The 21681-nt window shown below is 40.2% G+C and overlaps 1 protein-coding gene across 2 annotated transcripts; it reads right to left on the bottom strand.

Annotated features, from left to right (window-relative positions):
- Positions 1-745: 745 nt before the first annotated feature.
- Positions 746-20938, bottom strand: npdc1b (neural proliferation, differentiation and control, 1b). Of its 2 annotated transcripts, none has more exons than XM_020102321.2 (9): positions 20615-20938; positions 13397-13570; positions 10364-10453; positions 10066-10281; positions 7155-7221; positions 6317-6398; positions 5270-5349; positions 5049-5148; positions 746-3492 (listed from the first exon to the last, which is right to left on the bottom strand). In XM_020102321.2, exons 1-9 carry the CDS (start codon positions 20682-20684, stop codon positions 3424-3426), a joined length of 948 nt encoding a protein of 315 aa, XP_019957880.2. In that variant the 5' UTR covers positions 20685-20938; the 3' UTR covers positions 746-3423. The 2 variants fall into 2 exon arrangements, with proteins under 2 accessions (XP_019957880.2, XP_019957881.2); XM_020102322.2 differs by having other exon boundaries at positions 13397-13567; positions 20615-20925.
- Positions 20939-21681: the final 743 nt, after the last annotated feature.

The raw sequence follows: 21681 nt of genomic DNA, 5'->3' as shown, positions 1-21681 counted from the left end.
TCAAACATCTGAGGCACATTTTAAAGTGTCTCCTTGAGATGAAGCACTGCATTCATTTACATGTGAAAGAATTACAATAAGAAGAGATCAAATTAAAAGGAATAATATCCAAAGTAAGTGGCAGAGAGTTTAATGTGAAGCATTTTCTTTAAGTGTAGGCCCATATGAAGACAGGAGGTAAGACAGGACAGAGACCTTAACATCATTAACGTCCCTAAACATCGTGGAGACGGTGGTGGTAATGGAGAGGATTCCGGAATTAAGTCTGTAAGATAATCAGACAGAACTGCAATGATATTTACAAAACAGCATCCGGTGATTGGTCTGAGTGATCACAAAACATAACTGGTTAGAAATTGGTGATGTTGGGACATGAAAGTAAAGAAGAGGTGATAAAAAAGTCAACCTATAGAGGAAAAAGGGAGAAGGTCCAAAAAGATCTCCTCATTATTTAAGGAAAACTTAATTTGTTTCAAAATATAAAAATGAAGAGATTAATTGGATAGAATTGAATTAAATTAATTGGTTTATTTGGCCAAATTTCAAAGTAGTATCTCTCAATGACGACAGCTTTTGGCTCTTTATTTAAGTATGTGGAACTTAAAGTGCTAAAAATGACATATATAAGGAATATGTATATATATTTCTAGAAATGGTCCCTGTTAACAATGTGTTGTGACTTAATGTTGAACTTTTCCCACAGGGTATTTCATGTGAAATAATAGACTCCACATCACACCATATATGACTTCAGATTATATAAATATTTATTTCATTTCGGCTCTGGTATATCCACATGCATATTAAACACACACAGAAGTCCTCCTTAGTGTGTAGAACGTATAATATGTAGTCTGAAAACAGTCTTTATCAAAGAGAGCTTGTCTAGATAGTTACTCTTTCCCCCTTCCCTTCAATAGACCAAGTCATCATCATCATCAGATGGAGAATGACCACAACAAGACAACCAGCTCGTTTTTTGTTTCGCTCTCTGCACAGGTGAAGGGAAAGCCGAGCCATGTACCATTAAATAAGGCAAACAACATGAGAATGATATAGTTTCTGGTAATTCCTTATCCATGTAAGTGATAAATTGTCCATCATTTTGTTCACCAAGCTCAATGGGTTTGAATAAAGATCTCCAGTCTTAATACTTCCTGGTATCAGGTGTATATATTTCTTTTTACATAGTGACACTCATGTATGTGTATGTGAAGGTGAAGTACAGTTTAACAGGCTCTTCCACTGTGGGAGAGCAGAGAGGCTGAAAAAGTGGGAGCAGGCTGAAGAGGGGAGCCACAGAGAGTGGCTTTCCTGAGAGATGACAGCGAGAGGCCACAGTTATACACTCCTGTCACTGGAGCTAAAGAATCACCCTACGGTGTAATATAATCCATGAGCTACACAGTGGGACAAATATGAGCAGCAAAATACAGCGCCTCAAGTCCTGTGTAGTGGTTAGGACAGGTGAAGGTAGCAGGTCCAGGAAACAAAAACAAAAAAACTGAATATCCATCAGGGATGCATCACTCCAATCTGACATATGAGCAACATTGCAGATTGAATCACTATAAAAATGCAGTGATAACCTTTTTGTTATTTTCATTCAGTTATGACAGTCCTTCAAATCGTCAAAGTGAGATGGATTCATTACATCCGCACACCAGATTATATGAGTCCACAAATGTTTAAAGAATATCGTTAAATCAAGTGAATGTGTAAAAATCTGAATTTTGATTGATGTTTAAAAAAAAAATTACCACAGTGAAAAATTGTATTTACTGCTGTAAAATTGTATGAGGACTATGACACGAATTGGGTCTAAACAATAATGAAAATTCCTTTTTGTGATAACTTCCATTGTTGTAAAATTGTTTTCACAGAGCTGCAACATGTGACTGGCATCAAACAGGATATTCTATTTGGTGCATCACATGGTTTCTGACCAGTGCTACCATGTCTGATGAGAAAGGTGTTTTTAACTTTCAAATTGGCCACTTCCACGTATCAAAGTCTTTTATTAGGAATATGGCGACTCCTCATGTAACTGCAATTATCACATACTCTCCATTTCTGAGGAAAGATATGTCTCTTAAATAATGTGTCACCATGCTGTGAACCCTCTTTTTGAAATATTCTCAAATGCATTTAACATATTTCTATGTGACCTGCCACGTTTTTCTTTCAATCTTTTTGCTTAATTGCTCGATTGTCAACTAAGCCTTGGTCTTTTCGTCATGTTTTGCCTGATAAAATCTTTGTCGAATTGAAAGGTCCTAGGTTCACGGCTAATGAAAAGTTCCGGAGCTCAGGGTGTGATAGTTTGCACATTATTTCCCCTTACAAAGCAAAACTACCACAGCTTAGTTGAAAACTGTTCTGCACAACACATATAACGGGAATAATATGTTTTCCAGACCTGTGTAGGAGCCCTGCAAACAGTCAGTGATGAGGAAGCAAACAGCTCAATATTTGACACAGCACTCGGTAATCTAGAGGAACATGTGTAGTAACAGACTGAGTGAGAGGTAAGAGCTCTTTCTGTACATATTAGCAGCTATATACAGATCACAAAACCATGGGGACTAGCCATGTTAGTCAGATACCATATATACAGGATGGCCTCGCTCTGTTTCAGAGTTCCAGATAGAGAAGTTTCAAATTCCTTTGAAATCCGTTATATGTCATTCGCAAGTTCACACAAGAAACTTGTAAAACTGTAAATGCATATTGACTCTCATGTTTCATACACAGCATCATCAATTCATGCATAGAGCAACTAGACTGAGAACACAATGGCTACAAAACAGTGATACAGATCACGGTGCTGCATGGAGGTTTGTTCATGAAATATTAAAATCACATTTCTTTTTATAAATACTTAAATAAAAGCCAAAGCCTGCAGCAAGAGCTCAATAAATTAAAGTGTATTTACTGATTAATAAACATAAAGATTCATAACAATCCATTCAAATTGACTGACAGAAATACTGAGTTTCTGCTCAGCAGCATCATAAAACTGTCTGTGCACTGGACTCTGCTCTTGTATATAATATGATATTCAGGGTGTCTGCTACCTGACAGAAGTCGTGTGGAGTTCTGTGAGACTGGCTGATTGTAAGGTTGTAAACAATACTACGAACAAAACGGTGAGCACATGAAAAGGAAAGAATGCGGCTACAGAGTGGGAGACATTGGTCCCAGATTCAGTTCTGCCTCCAACGAATAAACCGTCCTTTAAATGTCCATGAATGCCTCACTCCTCTTCCTCCTTCATGTACCTAACACTCTCCATACTGTCCATTAAAAAGGACTGGGCTGGGTACAGCAGTGTATGTGGAGTGTGTGTTATGTGTGTAAATGTTGCTATTTACACACAAGGGCTGGATCTGGAGTGTGACAGAGATTGAATGTCCAGGTTTCCTAGTGGAACCTCTGAAGGTAAAGGGGGGAGTCATCAAACAGCGGGTTCTTCACTTCCATTTCCCCCGTCTGAGGAAAGAGAGAGGGGAGAGGATTCTGGTTAACACAGTTGGTTATCACAAATAACATCTTTTCTCTCTAAGGGCTATTGATTGTGATCAGGCTCAGCTTTGAAGGTTATGGCTAAAAAAAACCTTAAAATAAAATATTAAATAAATCAGAACACAGCTTTGATCTTGTTCTATCATTATGGTCAGAAATATTGTTGGATGTCCCATTACCTTCTCCAGCTAAAGGAATACAAATCTGAATCCTCGGTCAACATAAATCCATCCATATTTTTCAGACGCATCTCTGAGCCCTTTCTGCAAATAACAAACCTGCATTTCACAGTGACCTTTCAGTTGAAAAACAAATCACAAACGTTGTTCAGTTGCGTTTTCATCAGTCAAATATGCTTTAGAATGCTCCTTTTCTTTCCAGGGGTGGTCTGAAGAAGGTCAGCCATGCTTTTATTTCATCTTGGCTACATGACTACATTTGACTGAATTCAGGGTTAAGCCTAAAAGACGTCACACCTTCGGTTGATTGAAAAAAAAAAAAAGTTCCTTGGCTTTTCCTCGCAGTGACAGTGATGTGTTATCCAGCATCAGTAACTTGTAAATTTCAACTTTTAAATATTGATTTTTTTCTAAATGCTGCAGTTGAAACTGGAGCTGGTAATAGGTAAACTATCATGTAAATATCAATAAATTGACAGTAATGGGACATATATGTTACCTTTAGGCAACAGTTCAATCATAGGGGTAAGTAATAACATTAATTATACTTCACTTTAATATAAGCTGCGATACATTATCTAAATGGCCACTAGGGGGCAGTATGTAAACATTGCAAAGTCACCACTTCTTTCTTTTAAAGTTGTATTTAAGTGATGTTTTTGGTGACAGCTGAATGAGCTGAAAACTCTGATCACCTTCTAGACTTGGAGAAAAAGTTGCCTATTTAGCAATCAGCAGAAACTGAAACCATTAGCATTCAGTTGGAGTTGTGCCCAACATTCAATTTCTTTTTACTGTGGTTCTGTCTCCACCTACTGAACAGATAAATATCTGGCTCTTTAGCTGCAGGACATAACTAACTTTGTTCACCGTTTGGTGTCGGCCAGGTTGTGTTCAGTGGGTTTATCAGAGTGTTCTCAAAGCCACCTGCTGTTGTGTGTTGCAGGGGTGGAACCAGGGAGGGGCCATGGGGGCACTAGCCTCAGCTAAAATCTGATTGGCCGCTGAAGTGCCCCTATCCTGTCAGCAGCAGTCTCTTTTCATAGAATAATAACCAACGAACAATATGAACAATGCTAACAATATGTTTGACAAATGGTTCAGACTTTACTTTTTTGAAGTAAACAATGTGTTTGTACGAGGAACAGTTTTCAAAACTTATTCAATGATGTGTGGCTTTGCTCTTTTTTATTGAATAAATATCAGGGCTGAAAATTAATGGAATTCAGCCATTTGCCATAATTTCATTCTGGTTGAGGGATTTCTACTGTCAACTGTGGATGAATATCGGACCTGACGATAACACACAGTAGAACTTTCAATAAAAGTGGAGATTTTACTCACAGGTGCCAATCCAGGACACTCATATACTGTGAAATCCCCGTCCTCGTTCTCCTCATCTGTTGATGCTCCTGAGTCAGGAACCTTTGGCTCATCCCTGTTTCTGTATATGTCAGAGGATGGCACAGATTCAACGTGGCTGGCAGGAAGAGACAACGAGGGACGGGAGAGAAACACACAAGTCGAGGAAAGATGAGCATTTGGGAGCTGGATGGAATACTCACTTCTCCAGGGAAAGCATTTGCTGCTTCTGGTGCTGGTAGTGGTACATCTGGGCACTGTGGGCCAGCTTCTTGTCCCCAGGCTGAAAACACGAGGGGCAGAGACGGGATGAGGAAGTCAGTGGTATCCATGCACATCCTGTCACACTGTTCAGTTGACATTCACTTGCGGCATGTGTCCCTACTGCACGTGTTCAACTTGTGACCTTGTTGAAAGGACAGGTGTGTTTGTCCATGTGTGCTGCTAGACTGACACAACTAGCCTACTGTATTAATGGCTAGAGCTACTCCATCCAGCCAGGCAGCCATCTGTACTATTAACTTCCTTTTATTCCTTGTGCTCTTTAATTATTTTATAAAAATGAATTGGTTACTTCTTGCATTACGTCCTTAAGCCTTGTTTATTATTCAAAAAGATAGGAATAATCATTATTCTTTCTCATTAAATGTATAGTTTTTTATGAAGTCAGTCCCAGCTAAAAATGAAATACAAATATGATCCACTTTTTTTCCTGCTCAGTCAAATTTTAATAAAATGAAACCTGCAACTTGAAAGATTGTACTTATTTGAAATTGAAACAATATAGAACATCTGCATGAGGTGATCTATGTTTATATCGGAGAAGTGGCCACAGATAAACAAGTGTGGGAAACCCTGAGAGAGGTAAAAATTGAATATGAAACTGTGTGCGTTGAGGATGTCACATGTGTCCCAAATCACCTTGGAATGTGGGTCGGAATCAAACCGGGGCGCTACGGGCCTCAACAGGGCGGCAGCTCTACCAGGTGAGCTATACACCGCCCCAGACTGAATGCTATTAACATCAATTACACCAAGACCAGGTCTGAACAAAGCTTAAGTACCTTTGGACCTACTTTTGTTAATGGACGATTTTGATTAGTGTTGGATTATTTGAAAGTTCTTTCCTGAATGCTGATATTAAAGATACATTTCACATTGACTTAAAATGTATGTACATGATCTGGTTGGGAAGCTACAACAGGTCTTTCTACCAGGTTTCAGCCTCCATGTCTGTGTACTCTGCTCACCAAATTATCAAAAGCTTGGGCTCTGATCAGTCGATGTACAGGAGAGTCCATCTTCTGAGTTAGATGCAGACCTTTCTGCAATCTGAAAGAATAAAACAACATCAAATGCTGACAAATTCATCAAAATTCAAATATATATATATATACACATTGCTGCAATACTGCAGTCTCCTTGTTACTTGTGCACATAACAGAAATCCATCAGTAATTTACTATACTATCTACTATAGTCTCTATAAATGTGTTATTTTTCTTCTCCTAGCCAGGTTCCTTTATATAACATCAACCTAATCATTATGTCAAGGGTTTCATACAAGAGGAGCAGGAGAAAAGGAGCAAGGATACTCTTCTTTGTAAGTCCATCTATCTCAGGCTCCATTATTACAGATACAAAATTAGAGGAGTACCATCTTAAATAATCACATCAATAAGCTAAAGAACTATATTCTAACCAATACATGTTTTTGGAGAATAATAACAGTAAAGCTTCAACAACTGTTTAATTCATTAGCTGATTGACTAGTTGTTAATATTGAGACCTGATGAATCACTCTGTTGTTTTAAGCAATATGTTCCTGTAAATTCTGTGAACATTTATTTGTTTTCTTGTCTGTCTGTGATAGGTAATGAAATAGACTGCTGGTCAGGCAAAACATGCAACTTGAAGACATCTCCTTGGATTCTGAGAAATTACAACTGTCTTTTATCTGACATTTTCCAAACCAATTAAATAGTTTGATTGAGAAAAACACTAGCAGGCTCTTCTGTCAAATCCTGAAAGGAAAACATCTGGAGTCATTAGTAGTAGTAGTGCACAGAGAGAGGATAAATATCTTACCTGACCCAACAGGCCCCTGCCATTATCAAAGCCAGCGACCCTGCCACGATGAAGACGCTACTCATGACTGAAAACAAATACATACAGACAGTCAGAGGCAGGAAATGTTGCACAGGCCTGTAGGTGTCAAAGGAAGACATGATCCTGGACTGCTCTGGAGATGTGTGCGAAGCAGAGGGTAGAGCTGATGAAATAACTGTGTTGGTTATTAAACCTGCAGTATCGACAGTGAAAACAACATTGATAACAGTAATGGAGTGTAGCAGAACTAACTAACAGAGATGTACAAGTCCTGTTCTTCGCAACCGCATAGAAAATTTGAGGTCAGTCCCGAGATTTCAGAGCATGCAGTGCCAACATTTGGTCTGACAAAGAAGGTCATTTTACTAAGCTGGTCTAAACTTGAGAACTTCACATCCAGATTGGTGTTGTTCTAAAATGAGTCATCAGGAGATGTCATAGCCTCCAGCACTCACAAAACTTGAAAGAGCAGATGGTTTGGTGCTAGCACGAAAACCTGAAAGTCATAATTACACAACCTCTTTCCAAGTCGTCACACCGAGGATTGGACTGGAGCAAAAACACCATGCAGCTATCACAGCGAAAGGCTTAAGTTTAACTTACAGGTGTCATTGATATGATGATGTTCCTGAACAGTGGAAACAGTAATGAAATTATTCTTGGTGCTTTATACGCAAGATTTTGTGTTATGCCTCTGACATAACAACCACGTCAAACCGACAGACGACTTTTCCTGTTCGTAAATTATAATCTCAGGATGAATTTTTATAGTACATATTATGTTACGTATATCATTTAGATGAAACTTTTATCCAGTGACTTCCAATAAGCACATTCAACACTCAGGTGAATGTTCACTGGGACACATATGGTGCTGTCCCAGCAAACAGACTGACAGAATGAAACAGAAGGTAAAGATATATTAAATTATTTGGAAATGGCGAATAAATGGTGAAAACATCAGTGGTGAGCTGCAGCCTGAATCTATGACAGCAAATCTGGGTCATCCTGTCCTTCAGGAGTTTCCTTGCCTCTGCGCAGGGAGACAGGCTGCAGAAAACCGAACATGAGACACAGCTTTGCACTAGAGGTCTTCACAGATCCGTTTAGTTCTTACTCTACAAATGAGTTGCAGATATATTGTACCCTTAGGTCTGTGTGTCAATATGTTTCATACCAACGTGGATCTGAATGGATCTGACCATGGTCAGTATCAGATGACAGCGAGCAGAGGTTCAGTAGTTTATGAATGTTAAGATACTCTATATGTTTTTCTGGTTAACAGACAGTGAATTGATAAGGAAATTATGATTTTCTGTCTGTAACTCGGTTGAGTGCAGAATGTTTAGTTGCACTTTGTGATACTGCTCGTTCAGGGTCTCTTCAAGTAAACCACAGGGTAGGTTTTCAACAGGCCTGTTGAGGATCTGGTTCAAACCTTTTGGGATCATAAAGACATTTACTCTATCAATCAATAATTTATTGAGGTTGTTAAAGTGTCTAAAAACCTCGGTTGGCCTACAAGGATCTGCTCTTAATATAGTACAGTGCTTTTTGTCGAATAGAACAGTCTTTGTTTTTGGAAACTCCCACTCCTTAGTTTTCCCATTTCAGTCATGGGGTCAATTCTTGGTCTGTTATTTTTCTCCATTTTAATGCTGCCCTTAGGTCAGATCATCAGTAAAGAAGTATAATTGTTATGCTGATGACACCAGCTTTATCTTCTGATACTCATCCTAGCAGTCTAATGGACATATTACACTTAGTGATGATAAAACACAAACCCTCTGTTTGTCCTAACAAATTTTTAAAGTCAGATTGACTGCAATGTGGGAGCAATACCAAATGATGTACGGCCTGTTGCATGAAATCTGGGGGTTGTATTTAAAGATACAGTGTGTAGAATTTAGTGATATCTAGTGTTGAAATTTCATGTTGCAGCTGAACACCCCTCACCTCACCCTCTCCTTCCAAACATGAAAAAGAACCGGTGGTAGCTTCAGTTGTCATAAAAACTCAAAAGGTGTTTAGTTTGTCCAGTCTGGACTAATGTAAAAAACATGGCGGCCTCTGTAGAGAGGGTCCCCTCGATGTGAATATAAAGTATTTAAATATAAAGGACCTTTTCTGGGGTAAAGAAAACTACAATTCATACAATTTAGATGAAACGAACTAGTGAAAACATCATGAGGATTATTCTACATTACATTTCTGCCAATAGATCCCTTTCACCTAAATCTTACACACTGGACCTTTAAGTGATGGACCAAGTACAGAAGGTTCTTTATTCCTGCAATCAATTACAAAGATTACAATTTTGAGAAAATGACACTGGGTCATTTAATGCATTTATTTTTGCACAACTCAATTTCTGTAATGCCCTTTGGATGCGTATTATTCAGGCTTCGCTAAATTGCCTTCAATTGGTTGAAAATGCTGCTGCTAGGATTATCACTTCTTCAAGACAACCTAACCATATAACACAGATTCTGGCTTTTCTACATTGGTTACTGTGGCAAATGACCACCGGGGTCTCCTACACACAGCCAGAGACCAACATGTTGCTTTTCAGCATCTTTATTAGATTAACCAATGGAAACACAAACTTACAAACCATTAAACTTAAAGTGCCAGCAGTTGCTGCTGCCGACGAGCTTTGCAGCTCAGTTTCTTAATTGTGTGGATTTTTACATTATTCACACTAGTTAATCATAAAAGGAACTTCCTGACCATTGCTGCCATTCAGGTGTATTGTGCTCTGTTAATATTATCAAATCTTGTGGTTTTAATAAATGTGTTACACATAAATACATTAATCAAAATTAATCTTGGGTCTAGAACAACAGTCAGTTCTGTTCTAAACTCAAGAGGGACAACAGAAAAGACTTACTAATGAAGACATGGTCATTGGACGGGTAGGAGAGGATGACGGGGTCTCTGAGCAAAGTGGGAGTGGTGTCTGTGGTGTTGTTGGTGGTGGATGGAGCCAGTGTGGTGACCGGGACGCTCTGGCTCACGGGCGGCTCTGTGATAGGTGCTCTGTGGTCGTAGCTGAGCACACTGAGCTGCTTGGTTTTGGGATTAGAGACATCCTGGGAGGGTGAAGCTGGGATAAGGAAAGAGAGGTTTTGAAGCATTTCACCAGCAGTGAAGTGGTAAATATACAAACATGAGAAACAGTCCACTACCTGGCAGACGAGACTCTGTTCTGTGTTCACTGATGACGGCAGACAGGAAGTCGATCTCTTCATCCAGCTCAGGGTAGGTGTTGGTCTCACCTGGAGGAACAGAACACCAAAATCAATCACTGCCTTTATTGAAATACAGTCTGATGTCACCAATTATATTCAAACACAATTGTGCACAGGTCCTTTCATTTATTACCTCTATTACCTTTATTATTATGCTGTGATCGTCATTTATGTTTCACTTTGTTGAAAGTCACTTTCATATTTGGGAATTTTTTCATGGCTTTGATGATGTTGCACACTGTGTTGGTCAAATTCGATTCCTTAAGTTTCTCAGGGGAAAATAGCAACTAGACAAATAATAAGCACACCAGTAATTTAGTCATGCAGTTCCATCAAAATGGAGGAGACACCGATTTAAAAAAAGCATCAAGCAGCAGGTGCTGACATAACCGAGCCTAGGATATCATTGTAGTTATTTCCTCAGATTTGATTACGTTCTACAGAGGACACGATCAGCAGACATCCACCAGCAGGCCAACCACAGCAGTTTTTAGATCATTTGTGGTGAGTGACTGAGTCTCTATAAACAAACTGCAAGTCATTATCCAGGTGTTTCAGTTCTGTGCATCCAGACCATAAAAATGACAGAGTTCAAACACCTTACTATCAAAACTGTAAATAGTCTCTTAGTGCTTTTACTTAGTCTCAGTAACATTACTGAGACTAAGTCCTTTCCATGCTAAGATCTAATTAATACATATTCTGCCTGAAAGGAGGAGCTATGTTTTTTTATGGCTCCACTTCACCAGGTCAAACCTTTTTTGCTAATAGTCAAGCAAAATCTTGAGGTACTCAAGTCCCACTGTAGTTTGAGTCCATGTCATCTCAGATGACATCTCATGTCCTCATTTGAATGACTCTAGGCTGCTATAAGAGACAACAAGACACACGTAGCAAATTGATTTTCCATGGTTGGAATGCATCACACAGTTAGAGTGACTTCTTCTACCCAATGACTCTATGTTAAGATGGATGGCATCACCCCCTGGTGGCTGGCCGCAGCATAAATCCTAAATCCCATCCCTCCTATATTGTAGTGGATGGGACATGGTCGAACTGAAAATCATTGGTTTGTAGTTCTTATCGCACTAAGTTATGTTAGTGAATTTGTTTTTTATAAGTCTGGTGTTAGTTATTTGATGGAATGATAACTGGGGGAAACGTCACGATTGACGACTCAAATTTAAAGAAAGACTGTTGATGGTCAGTCAGTTAATTCAAATAAAAGAAGACAACACTGCCCCATGTGGCAAAAGCCCAAAAAACTAAACAAAAGACAAACCCAGTAGCAATGATTGTTTTAATGAGGAAACCACTTCCTGTGATGCTGATCATTGCACTGCCTGGGGTCTGTCATGTGGCAGGATAAACGCGTGTGTGTGTGTGTGTGTGTGTGTGTGTGTGTGTGTGTGTGTGTGTGTGTGTGTGTGTGTGTGTGTGTGCATGCGTGCGTGTGTGTGTGTAGGCTCGATGGGGGTTCAAATTTATCAAATGCATCAGAGTTTACGATTTGTTGTGGGCAGGAAAATAGATGTGGTGCTTCTATCTCTCTCTCACTCCCTGCCTCCCTCTCTCCCTCTCTCTCTCTCTCTGTATGCGTGTCAGTGATCTACTCATGCACAGCTGCTCAAAGTGTGGGTGGATGGCAATAAACACAGGGAAAGAAGAGAGAATGGAGGAGGGACACAGATGAGAAAGGAGACGGATGTGGGTGGTGGATTGGGTCTCCCTCAGAATCATGAATGAAAAGCGTCACTGCGGCAAAGGGAGGAAAGCGAGAGGATGAGGGGCTGAGAAGAGAAAGGAAGCAAATCTATAGTCTGGATACAATTGGACTAAAGATAACCTTGTGCTTTGAATGCTATAATGGACTATAAACATGTTTTTATTTTTAGATTTCCCTTGTTGTTATATACGTAGTTACCAAAAACAATAGGTTGCATGCAGATGTTTTGTTTAGTCAATCAGCTCCAAACAATAGTCAGGAACACCTCCTTCCTGAAGCAGCATCTCCGTCAACCTGCTCTATGCTGTCTGGAGTGATTGCTGGGTGGTGGGTTAGAAAACCCCTTACTTACACCCTTCTTACATCGTATAAGGGCCTCCATTTTCACAACTTTCTAAAAGAATAAATCCTACATTTTAATCCCTGATTGGTGCAGCAGTGGTTAAGGAGACAAATTCCCTATTTGTGGCTCTTTTCCTGATGTTAACTGCGTGAAACAGTATGAATGACTTCCTCCTTGATGATGGCTGGCTTTTCACCCCACTTTGAGTGAGGCTGAAAAAGTACAAACACTTTAGATTGAGAGAGATCCAGTGTCTATCATACAGCCTCAAATAAGGATCTGCTGACTGGAACAAAATTGACTTTTACATCTTTATCTCAGTTAACCATGGTGAATTTCTTTTCTTCTATAATCGATACATTTTCCAGAAAGGTACAAAAGCTGCTCTTCCCCTGACCGTCACTGGCTCATTGGCAGAGATTCACTCAGACCATTAGCTTTGGAAATGATCTAGGACACACACCGCTGAGCAAGATAAATGGTAGATGGAAGATAGTAATGCACCCGCTGGGAGTCACACGTCACACTATGGTAAAATACATGACGCATGGAGAGGAAGCCAGAGGAGCAGGAACTTATGTTTGTCGCCAGGCATAATGCAATCACAGCCGATATTTAGAGGCACTGCGCTGACTGTTCATAGGGTTGTTGTTCCATTTGTGTTCTGTAGTCACATAAATACTTCTTCTATTAACTTAAAAGCTGCTCAGGATAAAAGTTCTTCACAACTATTATAAAAACTGAGAGTCATTCGAACCCAAGGTCAAAGTCCCTGAATGTGATTACATTGGTGTCCACAACATTTTATAAATACAAATGTTGCATTTAAGCAACATATATGTTGCTTTGTTGTAAACATCAGTGAGGTGCTATCGAACCATAGTGAGGACATTCCACCTACCGTTATTGAAGTGCACAGAGGAGTGAGGAGCGTGTCTTCTCTTGACCACGCATTGGCCATGGGAGTTCTCCACCAGAGGGCGCAGGCAGGGGCCGCAGTGTGAGCTGCTGGGCGGGCAGAAGTGTCGTCCTGCTCGGGCACAGTCTAAACTCCGGGGGCACAGGTGAGACCCTGCTGAGAAAGAGACAGAGTGATTTCACTCACCCTTCATATTGCATTTTTAAAACATACAACTTGATTGAATTTTCTAGTTTCTGTTTTTCAGGGGATTTCAACACTGGAAACCGTACTCTTTTCATAGCAGACTACTCAAAACTGCTGGTATGAAGGTCAGAGATGACAGTCAAACTTTGTTACAAGTCCTTTCAAGGAAAATGCCAGCTGAGTAAATTTCCCTGTAACTTGAGAGCAGATGGGATCGGGGCAACCTGACCTCATCTGAGCTGCTGCTGTGATAATGTTGTGCTGTAGCAGCAGCCAGGCCACTGCTGCTTAGCTGGTGTGATATGGGAAAATGTGTGGGTGGATATTCCTGGAGGATCATGGGGGTAGCAAGTGAATACAGAGATAAGACAACAAAATGAACAAACAAGTAGAAAAGACTTATCATGGATCTCCAAAATGCAACTTCTACAAATTCTTTAATGGCATTTTTTTTTTTACAGTACGATATAGGGATGGAGTTAGGACATCCCCCCCTTAGAAAATAACTGGCATTAGGCTTGGCTACCAGTGCAGAACGCAACATGTCAATGTTATCAATTGATGTGTAAATACATTTTGTATTTTACATTGAGACAACTGTTTACGTGCATAGGAATCTAGCTAATATTCCAGCAATTAAGATTAAGATTCCCTGTGTACACCGGCATGCACATGCCCTGTGTATGTAAGAAGTGATATTCGTTTTCAGGGGAGATTATTTTAATTTGAAAAAGCTGCAACAAAAAGGTAGAAGTTTGGATGTTGCCTGGAGACTGGAAGCTAGGGCATAAAAAAAACAAAAATACACCTACTAACACCTCTAAAGCTCAGCAATTAATGCTTGGTGCTTACGTTTAAATCCTTCTAAAACCATAAACTGTTCCTTCTATTTTAGATTCCTGCTATATGTTTCAGAAATAGTAAAACCATCTGGCAACAACAATTATCCTGTAGTCAAAGTCATGGAGGTCACATTTTCTCATCATTCATAAATTGGACGAGAACATAGACTGAGGCTCCTGACCTGTGTCTGCAGGATGCTCATGATCATTAGGTTCCAAATAAAGTGCTCGGCCAGTATCCATAATCTCCTGAACCTTGTTGCATCACACTGATACTTTCATGTAGTGAGTTAATCAAAGCTTCTCTAAAGAGAATACATCAGTTTTAAAGCATGAACGGGTTAAAATGGGTTATTTGCTTTTATACTTAATACTCTGAGAAGTCAGAGCATTGCTGCACATGCTTCACCACTGTGAGTATCTATTGCACTTGTTGTTTAGGTGTGATACTGCATCCATCCTTCAGAGAAGACCATCTGAGCCCAACAGCAGCACAAAGAACAGAATAAAGCTGCAGAGCCAGTGGCAGTGCTCTCAATACCATGGGGGGAAATAATTATAGAGCCAACTATCAATATTAACCCCTTCGGCTTCCTCGACACAATCGCTCCCGTCTCTGCTAATGGAACCGAGACAATGGTTGCCATGACGACTTCCATGGCAACTGAGGAGGTGTGACATCATCGAGGGGTGAGTCACTGCACAAATGCTCAAGTCAAGGATGGAAGGTTTGTCTCAGGCTGGTGTACTGAGTAGAAAAAGGCAACGATGACAAATGCATGGTGGAAATGTAAAAGACAGCTATTAAATGAATAATGTTCCTTTCAGAGGATGATAACTGCAATTGTAAAAATGGGAGAAGTGCAAATTTCTGTAATCTCACAGGAAGACTAATACTCACTCTCCCTCTGCAGCATAATATCTACCCAAACAACGTTTGCAGAGTGCAAAGCTCCCCATTATACACAGCTATTTACTCATTTTAGAGAATTTGAGAACATGTTTTCTAAAAACATCATTCTGCACAATAAAATAAACCTTTCTATGACTTACTCCTTTTGTAACGCTAATGTGTTCATGTTCTAATGCAATATTCCTTGCTGCACTTTAATGAATGCCACAGGCGGAGCAGCTTTGTACATCTCATACATCCACACAAGAGCCTGACCTAGCAGCAGCTAATCTATGCAAAGCTTTGCAACTGGACGATGGAGAGCAGAATGCATGAGTCTCTATGCTTCACTGTTTCTCTCAGCATCACCAGAACCAAATTCAAACCCAAAAAAAACAAACATTTGCATTTGTCCGAAGGCGTAAGAAATCCCCTCAGTGAGAACAATGGAAGAATATTATACAGCAGCTGTGTCAGCATCAACCTGACCTGAACATTAAAGATGTTCCCACCATGTCTAGGTGAAAATATGGGGTGTTGATGAAATAATCAAGGACAAGTTGTTGTCAGTTTACTCCATTACACAGTCTGACGTGCACCTGTTGCACCCAAGACAAGTAGTGAGTGTGAAAACTGAATTCATAACTCCTTCAGCTGCACTGCTTTGAATACCTCCACATTCAAATAAAACCGACTAAAGCTTTATCTGGTCTATTCAATCACGAGCACTGATGTTCACAGTTTCCTAGCAACCTCTTTACTTGTGTTTGGTCAAAGAAATGGAACACGTCGAGTTTTCCTCTTTGACTTCACCTCAGGTACATGAATTGTACTAATTACACTGAATTGTGTGTCTTTGCAGGCTTTGGATTGGGTTTTATAGATGCTTAGGTGTTGGCTGATGGATACAGGAAGAGGAGACACATGGTAACAGTTGGCCAAGGCAAGAGGAATAGAGAGGAAGGCAGGAAAGGGAAATAGAGAAAAAAAGAAAGAAGTAAATTTAACAAGCAAATATGCAGTTAGAGGTTACATCTTTATATCTGTTTGTCAGTTAGCAGGATTATACAAACTATTGAACGTATTTCCATTAAATGTCATGGAGGTGTGGGACAAGGAGGAATCCAATTTATCTTTGTGTTAAATGAATCAGAGGGTGGATCCAAAAATGTTTTATTGACTTTCTTTAGCTTTGTGTTAATTTATTTCTCAGAGAATCATCCATGGATCTTAATGAATCAATGTTAAGAGGACTAATAATCATCAGTGTGGTTCCATAAAGGCACTACTGGGCCTTGGCCCTCAGTGTGTGTCATTCGGTGTGCACATGAGAGCACTCAAAACCAACCGTCTCTACATCCTGCCTACGAAGCTCTGTATGGCTCGATTGCTTCCCCTAGTTTTTCTTTATCTGGAAAAAAGTCATTACATCCAATTTTGTTAAATTCAGGCCAGAAAATAATGCTTTCTTTTTTTCAGATCTGTTCTTGCTGTGCATGTTTGACTATTAGGAGGTTATTTTCTGATCACAGGATACTCTACCATCCCCACGGGTGTGCATCGCCTAAAGAAACCAGCTCTCTCTTACACTGGATCTGGATGAGTCAACGAGAGTAAGAAATAATTCAAATACGCCCATTTCCTTTTCCTGGTTCACATCTTGTGAAATTTAGCAGCTCCATTCGTCTGAGGCCTTAAAATAGCCTACGAGTTAATCCAGATGAAGAAATAGAAACCGTCTGTCAGGTGATCAATGATCATTACGGGGCCCTGTCTGAGTCTTCATCTTTTCAAATAACCATCCACTGGGTGTCAGTAGATGGTTATGATGAAGTGTAATTTAATGAATCATCACTGTTACAATGCTCTGCTGCCTACTTACCCTGTCAACTGTTTAAACACTACATTTCCTAATTGCAGGCCTGTCTTGTTACGATGCTCTAGACAAACTGACCTGTGTGGAGGATGCAAATGTCATCTAAAGCTTCTTCCATTTCTCTGCTGTCCTGAGATAAAAAAAAATATGACAGTCAGCAGTGCAGAGGCCAGCTCACATCCATAAGCACCTGAGATGGAAATATCCGGCAGCGTGCGTGTGTGTGTGTTCTCACAGGTTCTGACTCTGACACTGCTGATCCTCAATCAAAAGATTGAACGTTCATGCTAATCTGAACCCAAAATACTAGTGAATAAAACTAATTACATATATTTTCGAATGTACAGTGCAGCATAACTGTTGTATGTGAGATGTTAGCCACCTAAACCTAATACTATTATGTCCAACGTCCACGCCACACATGTGCAGAACATGACGGCTGTGACGCTGATCGTCTACATCTCACTGGCATCTATTGTCTGTTTTTTAAATGCGTCTGCTGCTGAGATGCCATGTGAAGTTTCTGGTATGACTACTTGAAAAAAATAAGACCTATGTACTCGTCTGAATGACCGGACACTGGGGAATGAGGCCGTGCATCTTCTTCCCCTGCTGTAACAGTACAAACCTTGGATCATTTTTGCTGCGTGGCTCACGCATGTGTGATGCGCCTGAGAAGTGTGACTCACGAGGGCAGTTTGGTTTACCTGATTACATGGGCGCTTATTGTATCTGTGGTACTATTGAGTATTTCAGGATGTCTTTCCAGTACCAAAGAATGTACCTCTCATTGTTGTCGGGTAGCTGTGTCAGACGATGTCGTTTTTTTGGTAGTATGCTTACTTTTCTTTGTTGTAGAGACACAACGGCAGCGTCAGAGTTCAAGCACTGTTGTTTACATGCAGACTAAGATTACAGAAGGGGTTTGTGTGGATCTCACAGTCAAGTGTCTGAGCTTAAATGGTCACCCAGGTCGGTGACAGAGAGTTCTTGAGCTCTGACAACAGGAACGTGTTTCTGAAGACAGCCAGACCACAGTCATCTCCTCTGCTATGATAAGTGGGGATATCACACCACCCGCATATATGTATCCAGTGACACACCCTGAGTAGATCCGAGCTGCACTGAATCATCCATTTTCCACATCGCTGCCCAACATGATCTGTATCATAATGCCTCACAGCCACACGAAGCAACACACGTCACTGGGTGGAAAAGCCCAGAGCCAACGTGGCACCGGCTGTGTGAGTGACTGGTCGTGACTTCACTAACACACAGACACTACAGTTTCCTATTTAAAAGCCGTATGTCACAACAACAGACCTCAACACTCTTAAAACACTGAATGTTCCTGTGAGGACGTATTGGCTATACATAGAGCATCGTACTAACCTGTACTGCAGAGTTACTGCTGTGCATTTTCATCTCTGAACGCATACCACTACTTCCAAGGCATTCACAAGATTCAATATAGAAAGGCTGGCAACAGGGCTGGATGCAAATATAACACAACTCATCATCACATTATCAACTTTCAAATTTCAACACTACGTCTTAAAATAGTGTCGGGGGCAAAGTGTAAAAAATTGCACAAATGTTGAATTAATAATGCAAACAAAGAGGGGACGATATATAACTGTCCAGTTGGGTGTCCAATCATCTCATAAGAAAAGGAAAGGCTCTCTTTTGTCCCTCTTCAACCCTCATCTCCCCTGTGCCGTAGTCAGACTGGGGATCGAGCACTCCAGGACAAATCCTGGTAGGCTGGTGGACTGTCAAAAACCCTACAAAGTTTTTACTGACCTTCTCTCTGCCACTGTCATTCAGGTAACGCATGAGTACATGCTGCACGCGTGTCGCAGGACTGGGTGTCAACCCTCACCCTCACTTAGAGCTCATGTTAGCTTGAATAAATCTGACCTGGGAACAGGACAGTTGCTGACATGTTGCAAACCCACATGGATTGGAGAAAAATGTTTTTTTCACACAGGTTCACCTTGCAATCAGGTTATTTTACTGTTTGTTTGCTTCAGTTATAAGTTAGGCTGACAAAGATTTCAGCCACGCTCAGAGAGACGGGGAAGATGGACAGGTGACAGTAGCAGACAACGAGCAATAAGAGGTAGAGGAACGGGACCTCTTGCTGAGAGCAGCAGTATGGTGAGCTTGAAAAAAACAGTGGAGGAATGTCGCAGAGAGGACGGCTGCAACGCATTATTACTTCTTTATCCTCTCATGGTGGACTAAGACTTACGTCTCTTTATCGCATCTTGAGGTGCTAACTGGTATTACGACACAAACCGTGCCAGGACTAGCTAACTTTAGAACAAACTGTATCACTGCAACACAATACATAAACTATGTATTTTAAATAATGTCACCACTGCTATTTTATCCCATTCTGTTGATAATCTTAGTTAATTTTTTAACGTAAAAAACAAATTACTAAAATATATAACCTCTTTCAACAGGCGATACATAACTAAACGATTCATTGATTAGTTGCACAGCAAAAATCACCAAAAACCTTAAAGACATAACACTATGTCAAAAATAGAAATTGTAATTAATGTATTTGTAGTTTTTTCGGACAATTTATAAAATAATTCAACCACTGGAACTAATCGGCGAGTTGATAAACACTCTATACTCACAGCCACACACTGATCTGTAAATTAACAATATGTCTAGCCTCTGAGCGTCGCCTACCACTAGCAACATAAACAGTAATGTACTTGATCAATACATCTACTAAAATGAAGATCAGGATTTCCCAAAGCAAAAAGTACAGGCTTCAAATATTTATCTCCACAACCAACAACTCAAAACCTAAACATGTTTGAGAAGATGAAGTTCAGAGAAATACACCATGAATCTATATTTGATGACCTATGATCAATTAATGGATTAATACTTTCAGCACTCATTTTGAACAATCTCTCACTTGGTACATGGAGTAAATAACACACATTTAAGTTCAAATATAATATAAGAAACAGATCAAGTGTTTTTTCTACGAGATGATGTCTTTAAATTGCTTATTGTGACAGAAAACTTCAAAACCCAAAGTAGCAATCCTTCACAACTGGAGAACTACTTGGACTGGTTTTGCTTAAATAATTAAAACAACTAATCAATTAACTAATCAATTTTAGCTGCTGTTTAATTGAGTAACTACTCAATTGAGTGGAGAATTACTTCAAGTCTGCAGCCTATAATTAACTGAGCTACATCCTATTCAGATTTATCATTACAAAACATTATACAATTACAAAAGAGGCATGAGAAGGCCATGACGAGACAAACCCCAGTGACGTGAGGGTTCCTCAGTGAGGAGGGGGTGCAGTGCACATCGCGGAGCATCGCAGGCCGCTCTGCAGGCAGCAGCAGCGGCGGATCTTTACCTGTCAAGCAGGAGCTCAGCGCCACAAGGGCCGCAAACACCGCAGCCTGGCCGAGCAGCGGGGCCCACATCCTGGGCAGAGCTCCGACGACTGTCAGGGGAGAGCAACCGGAGGAGCGGGAGGAAGAGGAGGCTGCTCGGTGATGATCATTCCCCCATCGCTCTGCGCTCCGGGCGGAGAAGACCGAGGAGATCAGAGTAAGACCGAGAGGAGAGCAACTGAGTGAAGAGGAAGAGTCCGCTCCTTGGCACAGACCTGCAGCACAGACCTGCAGCACCGACCATCACTGATCCTCTGATTCACGTTTCTCCTGCGGTGGAGGCAAGTCCGTCTGTGACGTCAGCACGCTGCTGCTGCGCTCCCTGCGTGCTGCCTTCAGGTGCAGCTGTACGTCACTCTGCACAGCCTGGTGCACAACTTAGCGAACAGTTACACTACACCAACTTTCTCATTTATTTGTAATTCATTAGTTATTTCATTATCAATGTCAGTGTTTCATTAGTCCACTTTGTCATTATTTCATTTGTTCATGTTTCCATTATTTCAATATATTACTCACTTATCAATATTAAATTCAGTTTTATTATTTGGTTGTTGTTTTATTTTTCTTATTTCACTATTATTTCATTGAATAAACCTATCAAAAGATATTTCTGGCTTTAACATGTGTTCATGATTATTGTGGCACACACACACACACACACACACACACACACACACACACACACACACAAACACACACACACACATCTAGATAGAGCATATAATATTGTTATTTTCCACTTGTAAATCAGTAAGAGCAGAATTCTGATTCTCCACTCACACTAATTATCTGACACTAAACACAAACTGGCTTAATCATGCATCTGCCTATTAGTTTAAAATAATTAGTGTTTTTATTTGCTGTGTATTTTTAATATATTATGACAAGACGGGTCAAGAAGAAATGATTCTGAGAGTGTGGGAATGGGAGGAAGTCAAAGTAGTAATGGTAACTTACTCTATGTTTTTTTAATAATTTAGAAAATATGAAACAGTTTCTGATCAATTTGTAGATATTATATTTA

This window comes from Paralichthys olivaceus, chromosome 4, assembly GCF_024713975.1.
Source record: "Paralichthys olivaceus isolate ysfri-2021 chromosome 4, ASM2471397v2, whole genome shotgun sequence".
NCBI lineage: Eukaryota > Metazoa > Chordata > Actinopteri > Pleuronectiformes > Paralichthyidae > Paralichthys > Paralichthys olivaceus.
This window is presented reverse-complemented; position numbering and strand designations above follow the sequence as displayed.